Raw genomic sequence first — 22,644 nt, forward strand, 5'->3', positions numbered from 1 at the left:
TCCTTCTCATATAATGATGGAAACGTTGCCATAGGTAATATCTGTTTCTGTTCACATTATGAATAGTTGGTGTGATATTTTAGACGAAACAAGTTGGGTCTGTATCAAGTAGTTATTCCAGATACTCTCTGTTTACATTTTTATTTAAATTCAATACCAATGTTCACAATTAAAAACATTATTCTAAGTTGAACGGTTTAAAGAGATAGTGTTTCCATAAGAGTATACTATCAGTTGGATAAGGTTAGGTTAGGTCCAAAGTGAGTGGGTTTATTCGACCCTCCACCGCAACCCGCCAAGGTTTATTGTGGCTCACACCTATTCACACTCGACCAAATAAACCCAGGTTCTTAACGAAGCCGAATAGTTTGTATGGTGAATGGTCTTTCAGGTCAGATGGTAAGAGTACGGCTCTGTCGAACTCTAAAAACCTGATTCGGTCCCCAGCGGGGCAGGCACAAAGTATATGATCTGCTGTTTCATCGTTAATGAGGTAGTCGGATAGTCAAGGTGCAAGATTCCCACCTTGATACCCGCGACAACCTTCCCATATAAGGATTTTCGCACGATGCCTCAGATTCAACCGTGCAGGGCTTTTTCGCCTCTGGTTTTGGTGAATCATCACTTGAGCGCAAACGTTTGCTAATCTGCTCATGGGGGGTTTGTTCCTCCACCTGGGACAGATTCAGCTTACTCCGCTCAAGAACTTGGTGCAAGGCGGTTTCATAAGGTACCCCTTAAAAAAAGGTTTGGTGGCGGCACCACCAAACCTTTTTTTTAAGTTCAGTTATTGGATCAGGAGTTGGAGAGTTGAGAAGTTCTCGCTCCTGATCTAAATTTACAGGGAGGTCAGTTGGAGTCGTAAGCTCGACATGCATCTCCTATGTAGACTCAGCGTGAGAAAGAATTTTTAAGTTTACTCTATCCCACGAGTTGCTAGAGAAAGAAGGTCAATCACGGCAGAGCCCTGCATTACCGTGACAAGGCGATGCTACGACGATAGGGCGCCGGGTATCTCGAAGATTCCGTAGAGACAGCTGATAGGCTCGGTGTCATTCATCCTCTTAGCGGATACACACATCTTAGGTTCAAGCCATCGTTGGGAAGTCAGTCAGTTAGGGCATAACAGAACCACAAGTGATTCTGTCATTCCCGTATCCAGCGGGGCTACGTGGAAGCAGGCATCCGATGGCCGGTTTGCTCAACCACCACATCTCAAGCCAATACACTCGCCACATCTCAGTTTCAATACACTCGCATGCACAGTGGTTTAGGCAGTGAAAGATGAACAAGGACATCCAACCCACCTGTTGGATGAAAATTTTGGTCTTGCCGATACTTATTGCTATTTTTTATGTTTTAGAGATGCGAACTTGTGAGTTTCTTGAAGTACAGTTGTATTCCGAAATAATTAGGCCGATTTAACAACATTTCCAAATTTTTCTTTATTCTACTTTGAAGTCTTGTTTTATTCACAGGTTTTATGTAAATCATACGCTACTATATTCTGTTTTTTTATGTAATGCAGATACATTTCAAATACACATGTTGAGCTTTTCCAAAATTATTTCTCGCAAAAGGTTCATATTTTCAAAGAAACGATAATCATTCTTCATACGAACTATAGTCACCACAGTGTAACCGGTAATTGTTATAATGAATATCACTGGAGTTTTTTCCCAACACCGAATCATTATTTTTAACACCTCGACACGTGTTTAGATCACCAAGTGATCATCTTCAAAGAGGGAGATTAAACTAGAAACTAACGCCATTTATGATATATAGATATCCCATACAGGTAAACCATCCAGGTGTACCACCCATACAGGTATACCAACCTAAATTAATGTCACAGTTTTGCCTTATCTATTATTTTACAATATATGTTTCACTGTTATAGCTGTAGGTATATAAGACAATTTTCAGCTATATAAAAATTAATTTCACAATATTGCCTATCTAAATTTATTTTTGCAATGTGTCCCTATGTAGTTATCAGTAAACCCAACAATATTATTTTATCAAGCTATATAGTATGCTCTTTGGTATAGGTCCGTCATCGTTATTCATAATATTATTGTGTTTACTTATTTATACACTCTCATAGGCATTTATGTACCTGTTGTTATTAACTTGTCTAACTAATCTTAATGAACTGAAGTCTATGGAATGGTTTTGTTGCAAAATATGATGGGCGACTGCTGATTTTTTAGGTCTTCCATATTTCGAGTGTGCGATGTGTTTTCCTAACATCTTACTTTAATAGATCTTTTTGTCTGTCTATAATATTTTGCATCGCAGTCCCCACATTCAATTTCGTAAATTCCACACTTTTCCGAATTCTCGACTTTGCCTTTTGAACTTCCTAAAAGGCTCTGTAGTGTATGACTTGTTTTAAAAACCACCTTCATATCTAGTTCCTTGAAAATCTTTCCAAAGTTCTTCGTATATTGGTGGTATATTCATACCTAGTGTATTGGTGGTATGGAATAAGATGTATTTATCTTGGTTTTTGTCCTTTCTAAAAGTCGAGATTTCGTTCATTCTTAACCTAAACTTCTTTTTCCTTATTATGTCATCTACAATAAATACCCCTCGAGAAACCGTTAGTGGCTGCTGTTTCCTGTATTGTACCTACGTCTTTCTTTTGTGAACCTGTCATGTGTTAGAGGGAAAGTCAAAAGACGATGCACTAAAAAATTCAACCCAGCACGTTTGTGCTGTCCACAGTGATGTGAACTGTCAGGAATATACCTGTACGTGCTTGTTTCTTTTCTGAATATATCAAGAAAGGTAGTTGTAGTAGAAACTAATGCAAAGCTTCGCTTTTTAACACCGCGACACGAAACACGTGTCGCGGTGTATAAAATAACGATTTGGTGTTGGGAAAAAACTCCAGTAATATTCATTACTACACCAAAAGTTCCAAACAGTGCATCATAAATTGTTATAATAACAAAATAATTGAATATGGGCTGCAGTAAAATGAATTATCTTGTAATTATGTATTTCGGATAAAAGAAGGTCAACATACTCTGCATCGGCCCTGATTGTTTGTGAACATTGAGTTCACGATTATCACTTCTAGTTCTCTTCCGAAATACGTACAGTTTCAATATTCATAGTTGAAGGATCATGCTTTGAAAAGTGTTGAACTATAATATTACGACTGACATTATTATTAAAAAATAATATTATTTATGCCTCATATGTAATATAAACCATTTTTTGAAATTTTTCAAATTCAAAATATAATTGCAATGGGTTGTTGTACAGAATTGTTCAATCTACTATTCGAGTGACAGGTATCTTCTGAATCCTGAAGTTACCCAAGTATTTTTAAATGTGCATGTCCGTTTGGAGTACCTATATCTTAAAAATATTATAAGATGGTAATTTCCAAGATCAGTTTAAATGATAATTAATGTAATTAATTTATCAAAGACTCGAATGTGTGTAACTATTTTTTTCTATTCCCATGAGAATATCAGAAGGAGTACATATGGGCATCAGTTCATTTCAATAGGATTTTTGCTATGTATCATTATTATAAAGACCGCAGCACCAGTAATGGATGTGAGTATTTGAAGAGGAAGGTGAGCTCGAAGTCTTCTCCACACAAAAAAGAGGAATATATTTAATTATCCAGTCGGAAAAATATACATGTTTCGATCACAGCTATGATCATATTCAGTGTAACATAAGCGTAAACAAATGATAAGTTAGCAAAGACAAATGGAATCAAAGACATCATCTTATTTATAAGAAAGTACATTTTTAAATATCAGAAAAATGCCCCACAGTACAAAGAATAATAAAATCATCAAAACAAGTAGTTTGTGAACATCAATTTGTATTGAAGGACACTGATGGCAACGAGAAAAACTATACTCGTATAGTTGTATAGTTTTTCTCGTTCCCATCAGCGTCCTTTAATACAAATTGATGTTCACAAACTACTTGTTTTGATATTGTTATTATTATTTGTACTCTAGGACATTTCCTCGAACTTCAAAAATTTACTTATCAATAAGACGATGTCTTTGATTCAATTTTTCTTTGCTAACCTATAATTTGTTCATGCTTTTGTTCCACTGAAGATGATCATAGATGTGATCGAAATATGTATGTTTTTCCGATTAAATAATTGAATATATTCCTTTTTTTATGTGGAGAAGACTTCGAGTTTACCTTCCTCTTCAAATCTTTATACTTCAAAAACAGTAGCTCGTATTTCATATCGAAAGGCGCTTCACTGAAAAAGCAAGTAATGATAGTTGCATTTTCATCACAAAATAGGCAACATTATTTCTTTTGGCTTTCCTTATCTTTCAGTTGATAGATATTAAAGCAATAATCATAACTTCATAAACTACACCTTACGAATTGTAGTTTATGAAATTACTATGGATCTTCATCAAGTCGGCCGAATCAATCGGAAAAAAATAATGATAACACTAACTATCAATGATAAGAGAAAAAAATCCGGGCTACTAAGCTATGCTCCAAAGTTTTCAAAAGTTTCGTCTGATGCTGCTGCTGACAACTTCAGTAATGTATGCGTTGACTGTGAGGAGAAAGGTAGTAAAGTCTCAGAAACGACTGTTTGGGAGCTGTATCTCTGATGTATCTGTAGAGTAGGGAGGGTGAGTGTAGGCCCATAGCACTTAGGCTGTGGGCCTAAGTGCTGTGGAGGACAACTCCCTAGGAGTTGTTCTCCTAGGTCATCGTCCATCCTGCCCTTTCCAGGCACAGTGGACATTCGCATAGGACATGTCTGACAGTTTCATCTTCCTGTTCATACATCCTGCATAGAGGTGTGTCCAATAGCCCCATATTGTGGAGGTGTTTCCTTAGTTGACAGTGGCCAGTCAGAAGTCCTACTGTTAAGCGTAGATTTTTTCTGGTCATCGCCGGATATTTCTTCGGCGCCAGATTTCCAGGATCGCCCAGAGTGATCCTGGCAAGATTGCATCCTTTGATTTCATCCTATCTCTTTAGAGATTGAGCATGGATGTGGCCTTTGGCTAGTTCCGCAATTATCGAAATCATCAGGCCGTAGGTGCCACTGGGTCCTAAAATTCTAAGTCCAGCCGCTTCCGTGGCTAAAGAGTCGGCAATGTGATTACCTTTACTCCTGTTGTGCCCTTTTATCTATTATCTTATTATCTACCGAGGCTTTGGCTAAATCTTGGTGGCAACCGAGGCTTTGGATAAATCTTGGTGGCACTCTATTACTAACCTTGAGGTAACACGTTTTCTGTTATAGGCTAATAGGGCTTGTCTGCTATCAGTACAGATTTGTGGCGATTGAGATACCAGCCAGTTCTGTTTGGACCGCGCTGGTATTTTTTCCCATTCCCCACTCAATCCCTAGGCTTAGTGATCTGGAGAACACTCCACATCCTGAGCCTTCTTTGGTTTTTGAGCCGTCTGAATATATGCTTATTGCATTTGTAGCATCTGACTCAGTGTTCTGTTTTATTCGTATTCTGTAAGGTTTATTGAACACAAACCTGGGTTCAATTCCATCATGATTGCCTACATCAGTGGTTGCGCAGTAAGCGCTTCTCGCCATAGGCTCAGCCTCAATTGACCCATTCCTACTTCGCCACGGTTGGTAATGTTCTCATTTCTCCTGTGATGTTCAAACAAGCCAGTTGCTGTATTTGATATAATTTGTGGATGGCTGTTGGTTGTAGAATTTTCGGTTCCCATGCAATGGCTCCGGAAGTTAACATAGGTCTCATTATGGCAGTGTAGATCCAGGTGATCACACGGAGTGAAAGACCCCATGCACGTGCCACTGTCCTTCGACATTGCTCATAAGCCACATGTGCTTTTTTTGCTCTACTCCATGTTAGCTTCCTGTCGAGGATAGTATCAAAGTATTTCACCTCTTCAGAGAAGTTTAGTTTGCTTTTGAAGATTTCGGGAGGTTTTAAGCCCGATAAATTTCTTTTCCTGGTGAAAAGGACCATCTCAGTCTTCTTGGGATTGATAGACAGTTTTCAAAAAGAACGATGCGAGAGTAATTGGTCGAAATTCTTTTGATAAGGTGTAGTCCATCCTCCCTGGTTTGGGTATAAATAGTACTCGTACTTCTCCCCACTTACTGGGAATATACCTCAGAGCGAGAGAGGCTCTGAATATTCCAACCAGGTGTGGCATAAGAATATTCAGTCCCCATTGAAGTAGGGCTGGAAGCTATTAGTTTATTGGGAGTGAGGTGTCCATGAAAAACTCCACTTCTGATTGGACCATACTAGGTTGTTCTAACTGGTCCACTTTGTTAATAGTTCTTCTGCTGGTGAGATGTGTATTCTATTTCATTCCTGGCCTGCTTGAGTACTGGATTCCACGTTCTGTCGAGTCGTCAACCTTTTTTTCTATTGAAATCATAAGAATGCTCTAAGATTTGAGTTCTTGCTGGGATCAGGATGAGTAGTTTAGCCATAAACTGTGTGATTCAAGTTTTCGCCTGGAAATCCAGAAGATATATCCTTGGTTTCAGAAAAAATCTAGGTCACATAGTTTATTGCAAACCTACTAAAAATAATCGGGGACTCGACAAGAACTCAAACCACCATTCAGGGTAGAAAAGTTATATGATGATATTTCTTGATGGTCGGGCCGTTAGAATTCGTTAACTTCATGAAGAACTTTGTCATCTAGACCAAGCTCTAAAAGTCAATCGGTTATATCTTGGAAAAAATACTCCACCTTCGACTGCGTGATATAAACAAAGTTACGGATTATATTGGAACACTATTTAGACATCACAACATTATCACCATTTAGAAGTCAACTGATCAACTACGTAACACTGTCATATCAGCCAAGGAACAAAGGAAGCATCTGTCATCCGATAGCATTTACAGGATCCCCAGTTCCTGTGGCTCAGTTTATATCGGAACTATCAAACTCAAAATCGACACCAGAATACAAGAACACAAGCATAGCTGCCGTCTTATACAACTAGAGAAATCTGCAATAACAGAACAGTTCTAGTAGGAACAGAACATATCACCACAATATTACCAAACACATGTCTGTGAGTAACAAATAATTAATTTGAACAGAAAAAAGTAAAGTGTACGTTCTGAAGGAACGTATAATCCAGTCCTGAAGGCCATAAATAGACTAGAATACAACGACAAATATCACCAGCAGAATACCTATCAACAGAATGGACCATTCAGAACAACCTTACACAACTATGCACCAATCAGAAGGGATAATTCACACTGACATCTTACCCTTACCACTTCCTACTAGTATAAATATGAGTTAGCACAAAGCTCCCCAGTCAGTCGTGACCAAGTTGGTGTCTTTATGAGATTCCTAATATAAAACAAAACTGATAAGGCGGTTAGATACGAAATTTTCAGAAATAGGATTCAAGATGGAAGCGTCAAATTAAATCGACAATCAATTATCATTAATATTATTACCACGAAAGCAGAAAAAATATTACCCGGAATGAACATAACACGTGAGCAGTATTTCGTGCTACAAACACTTATTTCTCAAATACTCATTTTAATCATTTAAATGCCTAAATAATGTTGCCTTCTCAATAAAGACATACTTCTTACCTGATTTGCATATACAGGGTGTCCCTGGACTTCCTCTTTTCCTCTCGAGAATGTATATATGGGGTCAAAATATCACCAGTACTTCATATAACTTTTTTTCCTAAAAAAAAAATGTTTTTCTTTGATAACTTTTCAAGTGAATATTCAAAATCATCCAAATTTTGGTAATTGACTAAACAAATGAATTCCTTCGATGAACTTTCATGCAGGAGTCAGTTGTTTTGCTACAAAGTCAGGAACGGACTACCCCCGATGGTCCACACCCCAAAACTTTGAAATGACAGATATTTTTCAATATTTTTCAACAAATTAAGGTTACTTGGACAATTTTATGAATAGAAGTACCCGCTCGTCCACCATTATTTGAAATGAATAATTATCAAAGCAGAAATAATAATGATAACGTTAATTCAACAACATTTATTCTGAGAAGTCTACCATTATTCGAAAATATTAGTTTTTAAGGAAAATGGAAATGATAGGTAAAATGTTCATAACGAATTTTTATAATGCAAACACGTTTAACTAACGAAACTCAAGAGCCTCAAGAGCAAACAGAAATGAAAAATTCGCCCAAACATTCACGTTGAATTTCCGTTGGTGTTTGGTTTGCAATATCCCATGGGGATTTTCTTCGGCCCATATATGGAGATTATGAGAGTTGATAACTCCATCTCTACTGAAACCTGCTTCATCAGTGAATAAAACTCGATTAATAAAAGTCATATCCTCTCTTTGCCTATCCATGAACCAATTGGCATATTCCAGTCGTGCTGGAAAATCTTGAGGTGTCATGGCATGTACCTTCTGGATGTGAAATGGGTGGAGCAGTTGTTCCCTAATTATTCTATGAATAGTGGACTTGGATGTATGAAACTGTTCCGATAGATTTCTGATGCTCATTGAAGGATCATCAGCGACGGCTTCCAAAATATTTTCCTCCAATACAACGGTACGTACAGTCCTAGGAGCGCCCTCACCACCTCGTTTTGGCAAAACTGTACCTACAATAATATCGAAATAAAACAACGTGCTCAAATTAATTATCAATTATTACATACCTGTCTCCCTCAAGCTGCGATCGACACACTCGAATGTTTCTCTTGACGGTACCGTTCAATTGGGAAAATGCTCGGAATACAGACGACGAGCTTCTGCAGCATTACAAAATGCTCGTCCATAAAATTCATGCATATCTGCATATTCATTGAATGTAAACTGTTCGGCCATATCAAAAAAATTCAAAATATCCTATAGAATATTGACAATACAATGATAGTCATATGACAACGCACCACTCAACAAAACAAAATCGCATTCCAGTTTCTCATTTTTTATCAAAACTTTCTAAAAGGTTTTTTTTGTCAACATCTGTGAAAGAAATATTATTCCCTGGATATTTTTCACCTGATCATGTGCAGCCCTTTTTGGAGTTCATTCGTTTGCTTTTTATTAGTATAGTAAATATTTTTTCCGATGTGCGTTTTTTCAGCTAAATTTAGATTCGTGTTAAAGAATTTCTACCATAAAATTATAATTATCAGTGAAACTCCTCAACAATTTAGCTGTGAAGAAGAATTTGAAACATTCGAATGTTGAGTTTCATGAGATTCAGATAACTGATCAACACGAAACGTGATTATTCCACACGTATTATGTACATACAAAATATGGAATGAATTCGATATTTCATAGTAGAGTAGCTTGTTAGTTTAAAAACACCACGAATCTACAGAACTTGATATTTCTTTTGAAAAAATATGTGCTATCACAATTATTGTGACTTAAACTTCATATAGGTACTGTACTTTTTGTTTACGACTTCATTTTAGCATACTTTGTATTATTCCTGTTATAAATGTTGTTGAATTACCGTTATCATTATTATTTCTGCTTTGATAATTATTCATTTCAAATAATGGTGGACGAGCGGGTTTGATGTCGTCGAGTAGAACTACATTTTTATCAAGACTCGTTGCTCCGATCGACTTTCCACACGAGTACTTTTATTCATAAAATTGTCCAAGTAACCTTATTTTGTTGAAAAATATTGAAAAATATCTGTCATTTCAAAGTTTTGGGGTGTGGACCATCGGGGGTAGTCCGTTCCTGACTTTGTAGCAAAACAACTGACTCCTGCATGAGTCAATTACCAAAATTTGGATGATTTTGAATATTCACTTGAAAAGTTATCAAAAAAAAACATTTTTCATTTTGTAACTTCGAGGGCCCGTAACTTGGTTACGAAGACTTTTAGGAAAAAAAGTTATATGAAGTACCTACTGGTGATATTTTGACCCCATCTATACATTCCCGAGAGGAAAAGAGGAAGTCCAGGGTCACCCTGTATTCCATAATAAAATAATTTTCAAAATCACTGACATTCGCTAATTACCTCAAGGTTAACACAAAATTCAACTTAAGATATTTTGTTAACTACAATCGATATTGACACTTCAACGTTAAAGTTCATGAAATTATATTTTAAAATGCCATAATTAACCAATTACTGTTTTTTGAACACTATTTGTTACGAAAATTGAAACAGTTTGAACTTTGTATCGCAAAGTGATAAGACATTGCAGGGGAGTGTAAGAAACCAACTGATGACATATTTTACTCGGTTTTGTAAATAATTTATCGAGATCGGAAACATTCACACAAGCTTTCCCCAGATTTCCTTGCGAAAATGCAGTTACATTTAAGTGGATCAAATAGAGCCAATTTTGAGACCATCATTGTTGACGTTTTCATACATTCTCCAACAATCTTATTTCTGGTACTTACTACTTTGTAAATGTTTGTCATATTCTTCTGGACATAATTTCAGCTGTTCATATGTTTCCTATGTTTCATTGTACACATTCGCATCAAAGAATCCGAGTTGCTTCTTCCCTTTGTTGCATTTTCTAAATTCGATGTCTATTCTACAGACCTATTTTGTTCAAGTGTACTCTGAATGAATAGGGTCCAATGAATAACCCTGTGAATATTAATTTTTCATGAAGACTGAAATAATTTTTTCATGAAACGAATTTTTTATATCAAAATATTGAATCAGATACTCATCCAAGTATCATCCTCCCAAACCGATGAGAACATTTCAAAAAATTAGTTTCCATTATAGACTGGAATTTATTTTTCAGAAAAAAACATCTTATGATAACCAAGAATTTTGTTAATCGAAAGACTTCATTCATTAGATACTGTAATAAAAATATATATGCCACAGCAATGGGAACAATTCCAAAAAAAAAAATTATAATGTTCATTACAGACAGAAGTTTATTATTGAGAAAATTTTTTGCCAAAAAAATTATCCTATCAAATTTGTCTATTTCTAGTCATGTGTGTCGAAATAACCAATGAAACCATCATTACACTGATAACTACCCATGGATAGTTTTCACGGGTAGTTATCACTTATGTCATGACATTGCTAAGCAACCAACACAATAAAGTTGTTTGACATTTCAGTAATTCAATTTATTTCGAAAATGTCACTTCCTCGCTTTGGTGTTCATATTTGAATATTGATCAGAAACATCATAACCAAATAATCAATAGTATGCGTGGAAACACCTATGCAGTAACCGAGGCAAATACAGCAAGATCAACGGAATATCATTATACGAATGGTTCTTTTAATAACTGTGTGTTCAATAAATAATTTTGTTCGAATTGCAAAAAATTTTCTCACCGAATATCCCTCGAACATTGATAAATAACTCATAATTTTATCACAACTTCCTCAAGCACGTTATTTTAGGTAACATCCCTCCGCCTTCGGCGTCGGGATGTTACCAAATAACGTGCTTTCGAAAACTGTGATAAAATTATTCCGTTAGTTATCAATGTCCTTGGGATATTATAGCTGAAAACAACTTCTTGTGATAACCTGGTATTTTTCTCATCGAAATACTTCATTCAGTAGATACCCTGCTGAAAGAGCATTTTGAAAGAATATATGTTACCAAAAAATTTATTTTTCATAAAACTACTTCTTCTAATAACCCAGAATTTTGCTCGTTGAAAAGCTTCATTCATTAGGTAGGTACTCTTCTGAAAATGTCATATTTCCAAACCAATGGAAACATTTCCAAAAAAAAATCTTTGTTGCAGACTTAAATATTACAACCTCCAACTGAAATACCTTACTTGCAGTGAATATGCTGGCATCTCGCAAAGTCTGTAACAAAACGGAAAATGTGTATTCCAGAAAATGAAATTGTTCAATTGCATGACAGTGATCACATGTACATAAGCTTATAATATACAGTGCATTTCTCTCTTTTATTTTTTGAACGGGTCAACTTAAAAAATTGAAATTTGGGATAATGGAATCAATGCATGGTTCTCAACCCTAGAATATAATGTGAATATCTTCAACTACTACAAAATGGCGGAAGTTTTGATAATTGCCTGAATACATTGACATTTAACTACATAATATGAGGTAATAAACTTGAGATCAGTTCAGAAGATGCTCGAAATGGTTGCCTTGAACTTCTTGACATATGAACTGCCTATCCGATATTTCACGCCGAACATATTCGAACACAGTAACGTCAATATCTCTACAAATATTTATTATTCTCTGCCGTGTCTCCAATATTGGAGTAGGTTCAGTTTCGTACACATTTTGCTCCATATAGCTAAAAAAAGTCCAAAGGTGTTAAATCTGTCGAGCGGGCTGGCCATTCTGTAGGACCTCGACGGCCAATCCAACGACTAAAAATAGTGTCCAAATAGTTTCTTGACTAGGGGGTCAACAGTAGTTTCCAGTATATTCAAATACAGTTCCACTGTTAAATTTTGATCAATAAATAGAGGTCCTAGAATATGGTTTCCCAATATTCCTGCCCGAACGTCAATTTTTTCTGGATATTGGGTATGTGTTTCCCGGAAAACGTGAGGGTTGGTGTAACTCCAATAACGGTAATTTTGTCTGTGAACATTGCCATTTAAAAAAAAACATTCATCACTAAAACAAATATTGTGGAGATAGGTAGGATGCCTTGCAATGGTTTCCGTCATGATTCCGCAGAATTCTGTTCTTCGATCAGGGTCATCTTCAAAAGTATCCACACAGTAGAAGGAGACACCTCACAAAAATTCGCGAAGGAATACTTATCGGGTTATATATATTGCCATATGGCAGATAAAAGGGAATATTTCTAGAAATTTCAATATTAATGTGTTTGTCTTCAGGAAATTATTAAATTTTCCGCCATTTAGTAGTAGGTGAAGATATTGACTTCATATTGGGGTTGTGAATTATTTATCAGAAGCTTCAAAATGATGTGTCACAAGATCCCCCTTTCCGTTTAATTTTTTTTCCCAGATAGCGCCCAGTCGCCATCTTGAAAGTTTCATCTGTCAATTTCACTTCAAAATAAAGTATTCATACATCAATTTCATTATCCCAAATTTAAATTTTTTGAGTTGACTCGTTTAAAAAATAAAAGGGGGGATATTGAAGTAATGCACTGTATATTGTTATATGAGTCGCAGTTGTAATATCCACCGTCTGGGAAGTATTTCTATGAATCAGGCATAACTACACTTCTATCTTCATAAATCCCGTCCCTAACTGACATTTTTACTATTCTCCTAACCAAACACACTTGACTAAGGGTTCGTAGATTTTTTTTGACGCGACTTATCATCTGAAAATTGATAGATACGTCAAGGAGAGTACTCCAACCACGCCACTGAAGATGACTGCCGCAGTTGCAATTGAAACGTTTGGAGATTGTAGCCAAAGAAGACGACGGCAAAACCTGAAAACCAACATTCCTATATTGGTTCGTAAATTTGTGGCATAAGTCAGACGTTCAAGCCTATTGTTTCCATGCAATGGAAGACATTGAAGAAACACTTTCTTCTTGAAACATATTCCAGAAACTTTTATTTTACTTAATGTTTTGTATGTTTAAAGTAACCATTTTCATGCATAAATTCTTCTGAATGGGAAAATATTTGAGCGGTCTTGCCTTTTCTTAGAAAATCAAGTAACCAACGAGATCACATCTTCATCTCAGGCTTTCCGTTGCTTTGTTTAATTAGTCATATTGAAAAAAAAATCTGACACTAGGGAATTCTCAACTTACTAAACTGTTACATCGATTGAAGTAAGTGTTTTGTAAGTCTTTTTATAAGAGGTTTGGCGTCATTGAACCGGTTTAATAACGTTGGATGGAAATTTTGTTTGCACGGAAATTAACGTTAATTTTACTAACGTCGGTTGTTGAAAATCATCTTTCGAATTGTCATGTGGAATGTCCAGTAATAGTAAACAATAGTATTTCTATTCAACTATTTTCTTCAAGACTATCCAATGACTATCAAGACTACCGATGTATAATTGACATTTTCATAGTGATTGCCAGTGTAGGTAAACTGGATTCGTCTTCATTCGAACTACCTATATCGCAAATTGTTTTTGCGTTCCTGTCTTCGAAGAAGCGCCAATAAAAGGGCCAATATTCTCAAGTAACACTACCGAAATGTACTTAAATCAATTAGCTGCTCAACAATTTTTTTTGTGAAAGAGGCATCTTTCTTAAATTATTTATATATTTTTTCATAATCAGTAAGAGCTTTTATATCATATAGTTATTTTGTTCCGTGAATAAGTTTCAACGTTTGTTTGAAGATGATTGACAATGTTTCGTGGTGCATTTCATTAGTTTGGACTTCCATTGTCTGATGTGATGTAAATTGAATTGAAATCTCTGAAAGAATCTGTAAAAATTAAAAAAAGATTAGCTGAAAAATAATTATATCAAGCGACAAAACTAAACCGATGAAGCTAAGAGAGGGAAGAGGGGATAGATGAAAGCAGTCGAATGACCTATAAATAGTCAAGTCTCGGAGGAATAAGTCCAGTTATCACCCGAAGACGACTATGTATACTAACAATCGAAACGTCGTCTTGTAGTTTGGTTTGGAATCTTTTAATTTTAAATTTTATTTTTTTTATTTTCATCTCTTGTTAATAGTTGAATTCTTTGATTTTTTGGTTGTTGCTTGTATTTTATTTCATTGTAATTTCAGTTTTTTCGCTTAGTATGATTGTTATTTTTCAGCTAATTTTTTTTAATTTTTACATATTTTTTCAGGGATTTCAATTCAATTTATATTATATTAGACAATAGAAATCCGAACTGATGAAATGAATAAGTTTCAGTTAAGGAGATTTCGATGTCAAATTCTATATTATCATGTCATATAAAAACAATTCAAATACATATTTCTGTAACAAGGTTTGTAAGGTTTGAATTTCTGGCAAAGCACTATTTCCATATATTTGTTGATACATGGGTCTAGCTTGCTATCAATTACCGTCGGCTAGGCCATACACGTAATGCATATATGTCAATTCGAAATTCGACTAATTAACCATTATTAAATTGTGTTAAACTGTAAAAATAATGAAGAAGATATTTCAGAGCGAATAAATTTGAATTTCATACACTTATAAAAAATGTGAAATCTAGAAAGCAAGTGACATATCACAGGGCCGCTATATCTGACGTGTATTGACGAAATGAAGCCTGAATATGGAGTGACTCGAAAGCTGACGTGAGATCGAGTTCTTCAGTTCTTCAATAGTTTTTCAACTAAACGGGGGTTGTATCATTTTTTTCAGAAACGACGTATAGTAGGAAAAAAAATTAAGAGGACTTTTCCATCCCAAATTGAACAAGCAGTTATAAATTTTTTTTTGAGTAATATCCATGGGTGCATCATTTTTTTTCCTTCAAAAATTCGAAAATACTAAATAATTTTTAACTTTTCGTATTTTCGGAAGAAAACATTTCGAACTGTAGTTCATACAGCAACCTATCATTATTTTCTCATGTAAGATTTACACCCTTGATATTTAGCATATTATTAAGAAACATCCTACATATTAATTTTCATTTATGTTTAGAATAATGAATTTTCTTTGTTAGTATTCCAAAGCCCAAAATAGTTATATCAGGCGAAAACAATACATATTGATTGTGAGTAAATAGTGAATTTGATTTATGGTTTACATTAGATAACGGTCACTATTTCTTATCGCACCGATTCAGATTAAAGCTAAAACTAAAAGCGACACAACTGATCTCTATAAGGGTGTTTATTAAACATGCGACAAAAATTTAGGGGACTATTTTAGGGATATTCCACCCTCTGATGATTTTTGATAGGGCGCTTTATTTCGAAGATACGGAGCGAAAAAGAAATTTGAGAATAACAATTTATTACCAAAAATTACGTGTAATGTTTCTTACTATACAAGAACTGTTGAAAATGACTACCTCCCGCTCAGATGCAAGAATCCAATCTTCTCCTCATCGACTCCCGAACTCTTTCAAAAACACCAGGATCACTTACGAGACATATTATTCAAATTGAATGTCTGCAGCCGTTTGTAGTAATCGGAAGGTTGCTGATAGGTACCAACGGAATTGTTAGATTTTTTATTACTTGGTAGGTCCAGTGTAGTACGCTACCTATACTTTTATTTCGGCTACGTTAATAATTTTAAAATTTCGAAAATTGTTATTGTCGAAATTCTTTCTGGCTTCGTATCTTCGAAACAAAGTGCCCTATCAAAAATCATCAAAGTAAAAATATTCTTAGAATAGGCCAAAGAATATTCCCTTAATTTTTTGCCGCAAGTTCAATAAACACTCTGTATAGTACCAAAACGTTATTGGCAACATCTCCATATATTCACTCACAATCACTATTAATGGACAATCAATTGCACTAGCTGCTTTTAGTAACTGGACCTGATGAACTTTACTCACACACCAAAATTGTGAAAACTTTCACGAAAGTTTTGCAAACCAAGTTGACAGAAAAGTTGCAGAAAAAGTTGAACTATAATTTATTGTCCCTTTATATTTTAATTTCGTTAGTATTTATAAGTTGAAATCTAATTATACCGGGTGTCCCACATTTTATGTGACAGGCAATATCTGGTTTGTTGAAGGAGATACACAAAAATGTTTCATACAAAAGTTTTAGGAGTTCATGAGAGCTATATTTTGATATAATTTTTAAATATACAGGGTGTTTGGTGTAGGTGCTACAGACCAAAATTCCATTTTTTAAAATAGAACGCCCTGTATAGCATTACATATTCAGATGCCACGGTGAATTCTGATATCATTTCATGTTTGGTTTTTGAAATTCGGTTACGGCGTTGTTGAGTTATTGCACTTTTCCTTAAATATAAAGTTTCAAAAAAACATTTACTCGTACACGAATCCAGTCTATATCTTTTATTAAATTGAACTAGACTACTACTGAATACAAACCATTATTCTCACCTCTACGATACGATATCGATATCAGTTGAATATAATATTGAAATTCTTGAGAATGTGACTAACTTGAGGGTGAATTGCTTTATATTGCACAATTTCATCAAGTAGTTTATGCTTGTTGATGCCATAGTAACAAATGTTGTTGAATTGTATCTACTTGTCAGTTCGATTCAGTGATTCTTTGCAAAACAGTAACTGTGTTCTTTGTGCGAAAACTCCAGTATGCCTTTCGCGTTTAGTACAAGTGATTGCATTGATATGTTATTAATTTTTGGGGAATGTCAGAAAAAATGTCGTCAAGCACAACGTTTATACCAAGAACGTTTTCCAGACAAACCCATTCCATCACGAATGACTTTTTCGAGAGTTGTAGAAAAATTGCGAACTGGGTCATTTCCTTCTACTATAAAGCATCGTCATGATACGAGATCTGTTAGAACTGAATATTTAGAGATCAATGTGTTGGCTTATATTATTATTCATCCACATGTTTCTATCCGTACTCTTGCAGAAGAAGTCGGTGTGAGTAAATCTAATGTACAGAGAATTCTGAAAGAAAATAAATACCACCCATTCAAAATTTAGTTGGTACAAGGTTTGAAACCCACGGACTTTGAACGACTACTTGAATTCATTGCTTGTATTCAGGTAATATTACATGAAAGTCCTAACATATTCAGTCAAATTTTGTGGAGCGATGAATCGCGATTCCACAATAATGGAGTTGTGAATCGACATAACAGTCACTATTGGTCTCAAGAAAATCCCCACTGGGTCCGCGAAAGTAATTTTCAAACTACTTGGGGTATTAATGTATGGTGTGGATTGTTCAATGGCCGCATCATAGGACCTTACTTTTTCAATGAAAATCTCAATGTATTGCGGTATTTACATTTTCTAGAAAATGATTTGATCCACTTGATGGAAGATATTCCCTTAGCAGAACGACAAGGAATTTGGTGGCAACAAGATGGTGCTCCTCCTCACAATTCACAGGTTGTTACTGAATATCTGGATAGAACGTACCCAAATAGATGGATTGGTAATAAGGGTCCAATTCGGTGGCCGGCTCGTTCCCCAGATTTATCACCGCTTGATTTTTTCCTATGGGGTTATTTAAAAGATATTGTTTTCACTACTCCCCCTTTGAATGTGGATGATCTGAAAATGAAAATTCTACTAGCGTGCAGTGATATTACGCCTGATATTATAAGAGCGACTTGTACGAGAGAAGTGATTCGACGTTTCGAAGCCTGTATAATATCTAATGGGCATCACTTTGAACAATTTTTATGACTTATTTCTAGGTACCTACCATTCTTATGACATGATTTATCAAGTTATATTATTTACATTGTTATTAATTAAAGATTTGTTTTCGAATACAACTCTTTCAATTTCGCAATTGTTTCATATTCAAAATGATTCCTGACTGAATTCCACAACTCAAAATTGAAACCATTACTTTGAACACCCAAAATTTTGACTAATTTTCATGTAATCTGATGCAGAGAGAATAATTGTATGAGATATTTTTAAAAATAATAGTCGTTCTCAAGACTTTACATTTTAAGCAATAACTCAACAACGCCGTAACCGAATTTCAAAAACCAAACATGAAATGATATCAGAATTTAACGTAGCATCTGAATATGTAATGATATACAGGGCGTTCTATTTTAAAAAATGGAATTTTGGTCTGTAGCACCTACACCAAACACCCTGTATATTTAAAAATTATATCAAAATATAGCTCTCATGAACTCCTAAAACTTTTGTATGAAACATTTTTGTGTATCTCCTTCAACAAACCAGATATTGCCTGTCACATAAAATGTGGGACACCCGGTATATAGGTCTCTACCTTTGCCCAATTGTTTTCAATGGATTCCCAACTGAGAATAAATTACCTTTGAGTAACTCTGGTATTGTCCCCAAAAGAAATGAATCCAATGTATTATAACAGATGGCCTAAAAAGTCCCGGGCCTAAGAAAAAAAACGCGTTTTTTTTAGTTCATCAACGTAATCTCCATCAAGAGCCACACAAACGCGAAATTTTTCACCAGTGAGCATTTTTTCGAGGTCTGCGAACAGCCGGTAATCGCTGGGAGCCAAATCTGGCGAATACGATGGATGTGGGAGCAATTCGAACTTCAATTCATGTAGTTTTGATTGACACGGTACGTTGTCTTGGTGAAACTTAATAGGCGATCGTTTCTTTGCAATTTCGGCATTCAAACGATAATGATATTTCTCTCAAGATAGTCGATGAATATTACGCACATCCCAAAATACCGAGGCCATACCCTTTCCAGCCTATTGTTGTGCTTTCGGGTGATTTGGACAAGGTTCACCAGTTGGTCTCCACTCAGATGACTATCGTATTGATTCCGCAGTGATGTGATGGATCCATGTTTCATCCATTGTCACATAACGATGCAAAAATTCTGGTTTGTTATATTTAAACACGGTCAAACACTACTCAGAATCATCAAGACGCTCTTGTTTTCGTTCAAAAGTAAGCTCGCGCTGTACCCACTTTCTCGTAGTAAAATGCTCATGCAATATAGAGCCAACACCTTCATTCGATATCTTTACAATGTCAGCTAACTCACGCAACTTCACTTTTCGATCATTCAAAACGGTTTTGTGGATTTTTTATGTTTTCTGGTATTACTACCTCATCTGGACGTCCACTGCGTTCTGCATCATCGGTGTCTCTACAAACACGTTCGAAATCAGCAAACCAACGTTTAATTGTTGTTTCTGATGAAGCGGAGTCCTTATAATACTTTTCAAGCCATTGCTTCGTTTGAACGGTATTTTTTCTCATCAAGAAGCAGTGCAAAATTAAAACTCGAACTTGTTTTTGATCCATTGATTTGAAAATAACAAAAGTAGTGTCATCCTCAGCACGATAACTCACAAATTTATGAGTAGAATACATGAAATCTCAAAAGCCATCTTTTGAAGTTTAGTACTAACTGAATAAGTGGTGAATGCTATAAGACTAGTGCGGCCATGTGTTAGGCCCGAGACTCTTCAGTGCATGTAGTATTTTGGTAATTGAGTTTTAAATAATTCATGTTTTCGAGTAAGAAGTCTATATTGGTCTCTACTTTTTAGAGACATGTCTGGTGATTAATCTGTGATTTAACGGAGAGAAACGTCAGGAAATACATGTTTTGTCCGTATTGAAAAAAATGATGATGGAATCCAATGTACGGAATTTTGAATTGAAAATGGGTTCATACCACATTAAAGATTATTGAATAAAATATTCCTTTGTCTTTCCACCTTCTTGGAAAGGACAGTATGGACGTTGACCTAGGAGGACAACTCTTCGGGAGAATGTACAATGAGTCACATGTGGCATGCTGTGGGCTCACCCTTCCTACTCCACATATACAGATTAATTTGTGTTATATCCACTTTGTTTGAAATGGGAGCGGTAGAGACAACAAAGAATTCCACCAATTCCTGTCAAAAAAATATTATTATTACCCCGTGAACTCTGCTTATAATTTGAACAAGTTCCTCCACCACCACGCGTTGTCGGCCGTACCGCCTCTACCGCTATGTCCCTGAATTTTAAACTGTAATATCTTCGAAAATATCCATTTGAGTTTAATTAATGTAAAGGGCCATATTGATCTACATTGAATGTACAATGTAGGTATTTAATACAGAAGTGCAGTAGGGCCACATATTTTTATCATTTTTTTCTTGGAAATTACGACTTTGAATCTCGAAATTTCGCATTTTATCTCGAAATTTCAACTTTAATCTCAAAATTTCAACTTTCATCTCTAAATTTCGACTTTAATCTCGTAATTTTGAAATTACGACTTCAAACTCGAAATTTCGACTTTAATCTCGAAACTTCGACTTCGATATCGAAATTTCGACTTTAATCTCGAAATTTCGAAATAAAAGTCGAAATTTTGAGATTGAAGTCGAAATTTAGAGATAAAAGTCGAAGTTTCGAAATTCAAAGTCGACAACATTCAGTTGTCGGTTGATTGGTCAAATCACCAACACTGACATAAAAACTTGGCAAGTTGACTTGGGTGTCACACCAATAGGTGGTTCCACTTATGTTTCGCTTGCGTTTACGCGGCTATTTTTATCAAGTACTTTCTTGGTTTTTTTTTGTCTTCAATCGAAGACCGCCTGCCCGGTACTGACGATGCCCAATAGGCTGAAACAGCTGTCTACCGGTTGCTCTTAAATTGAAATCAATATGGGAATGATCAAAAAGTACTAATCTATTTATTTCACAATCTGAAAAATATAAAAATTATAATGGAGTACTTTATACTAGTGTAGAAGGGCAAACTTTTTAAAGAATAACTGCGAATATATAGAATTTTTTGTGCATTTCTGAAGACGGGGGCAGATTTTGGCCTCCGAAACGTAAAAGATAAGTATTGTATTATTTCTTAACAATTTTTTTGATAGGCAAAATTGTTAAATACGACAAGTTACGTAGTAAGTTATCGGGGTAAACTAAAAAGTTTGCCCTTCTACACTTGTATAAAGTTCTCCATTATAATTTTTATATTTTTCAGATTGTGGAAGGTAACAAATACCCAAAAAAGGTCGATAAAAAAAATATTTCTTTTCAAATTCGCATTCTGTCAGGAAAATACTTTTAGAAAATATATTATTACATGAGTATATACCGGAGGTTCAGGAAATTATGCCAAAAATATTTATAGTGAAAAAGTTGTTCTATTCAACCGTCCCTATTTGCAATAAAAACCCATTCTAATAGTCTCGAAGTGTTCTCAAAATCAAAATCCGTCGTAATTTTCTCCATTTATTTTGCAGAGAACTGATGGCCCATGAAAATGTTACTTTCAATAAAAATGGGACTTTAACTGCAGTACCGAAACATCCTTTGGAATGGGTAGAAGAATTATCAATGGGGCGAAAAGAAGATGATCTTCTGATTCTTCCCAACATTGCGTTACTGGTGAGTTTTTCTTATTTCACATAAATATATATTGTTCGATACTTCCTCAGAAATATCTTACCACATTTCAACCTGAATAAATGTATTTGTTTTTTTTCCACATCATTCAGGATGTTACAATTGTTTTATTTTCACAAATATTCTGGAATACACATTTCAAACAAGAAGCATATCTGTAACAAAATAAGTACAGGGTACTGGAGATTTGACAAAAATATATATTTGATTACGATTACTTTGGTATGGCCATAATCCATACGCATCTTCTATATCTCAAAAGGTTAGGTTAGGTTAGGTCCAAAGTGAGTGGGTCTATTCGACCCTCCACCGCAACCCGCAAGGGTTTTTTGTGGCTAACACCTATTCACACTCGGCCAAATAAACCCAGCTTCTTAATGAAGCCGATTAGTTTGTATGGTGTGTGGTCTTTCAGGTCAGATGGTAAGAGTACGGCTCGCCGAACTCTAAAAACCTGATTCGGTCCCCAGCAGGGCAGGCACAGAGTATATGCTCTGTTAATGAGGTAGTTGGATAGTTAAGTTGGAAGATTCCCAATTTGATACCCACGACAACCTTCCCATATGAGGGTTTTTGCACGTCAGCCACACTTGACGATGCCTTGAATTCAGCCGTGCAGGGCATTTCCGCCTCTGGTTTTGGTGAATCATCACTTGAGCGCAAACGTTTGCTAACCTGCTCATGAGGGGTTTGTTCCCCCACCTGAGACAGATTCTG

At 35.4% G+C, this 22,644-nt stretch overlaps 1 protein-coding gene across 3 annotated transcripts in view; it reads left to right on the top strand.

Moving 5' to 3' along the window:
* Positions 1-22,644, top strand: part of LOC111502320 (scavenger receptor class B member 1) — a 277,624-nt gene that overhangs the window by 225,877 nt on the left and 29,103 nt on the right. For all 3 annotated transcript variants that reach the window (XM_074183718.1, XM_023156386.2, XM_023156385.2), the window contains one exon: positions 21,765-21,909. In XM_074183718.1, coding sequence (XP_074039819.1) covers positions 21,765-21,909 — 145 coding nt within the window. The remainder of the gene's footprint in view (positions 1-21,764; positions 21,910-22,644) is intronic.

Source organism: Leptinotarsa decemlineata, unplaced genomic scaffold (assembly GCF_025532065.1).
Source record: "Leptinotarsa decemlineata unplaced genomic scaffold, Ldec_3_MD MMD2_tig00026340_RagTag_RagTag, whole genome shotgun sequence".
Lineage (NCBI taxonomy): Eukaryota > Metazoa > Arthropoda > Insecta > Coleoptera > Chrysomelidae > Leptinotarsa > Leptinotarsa decemlineata.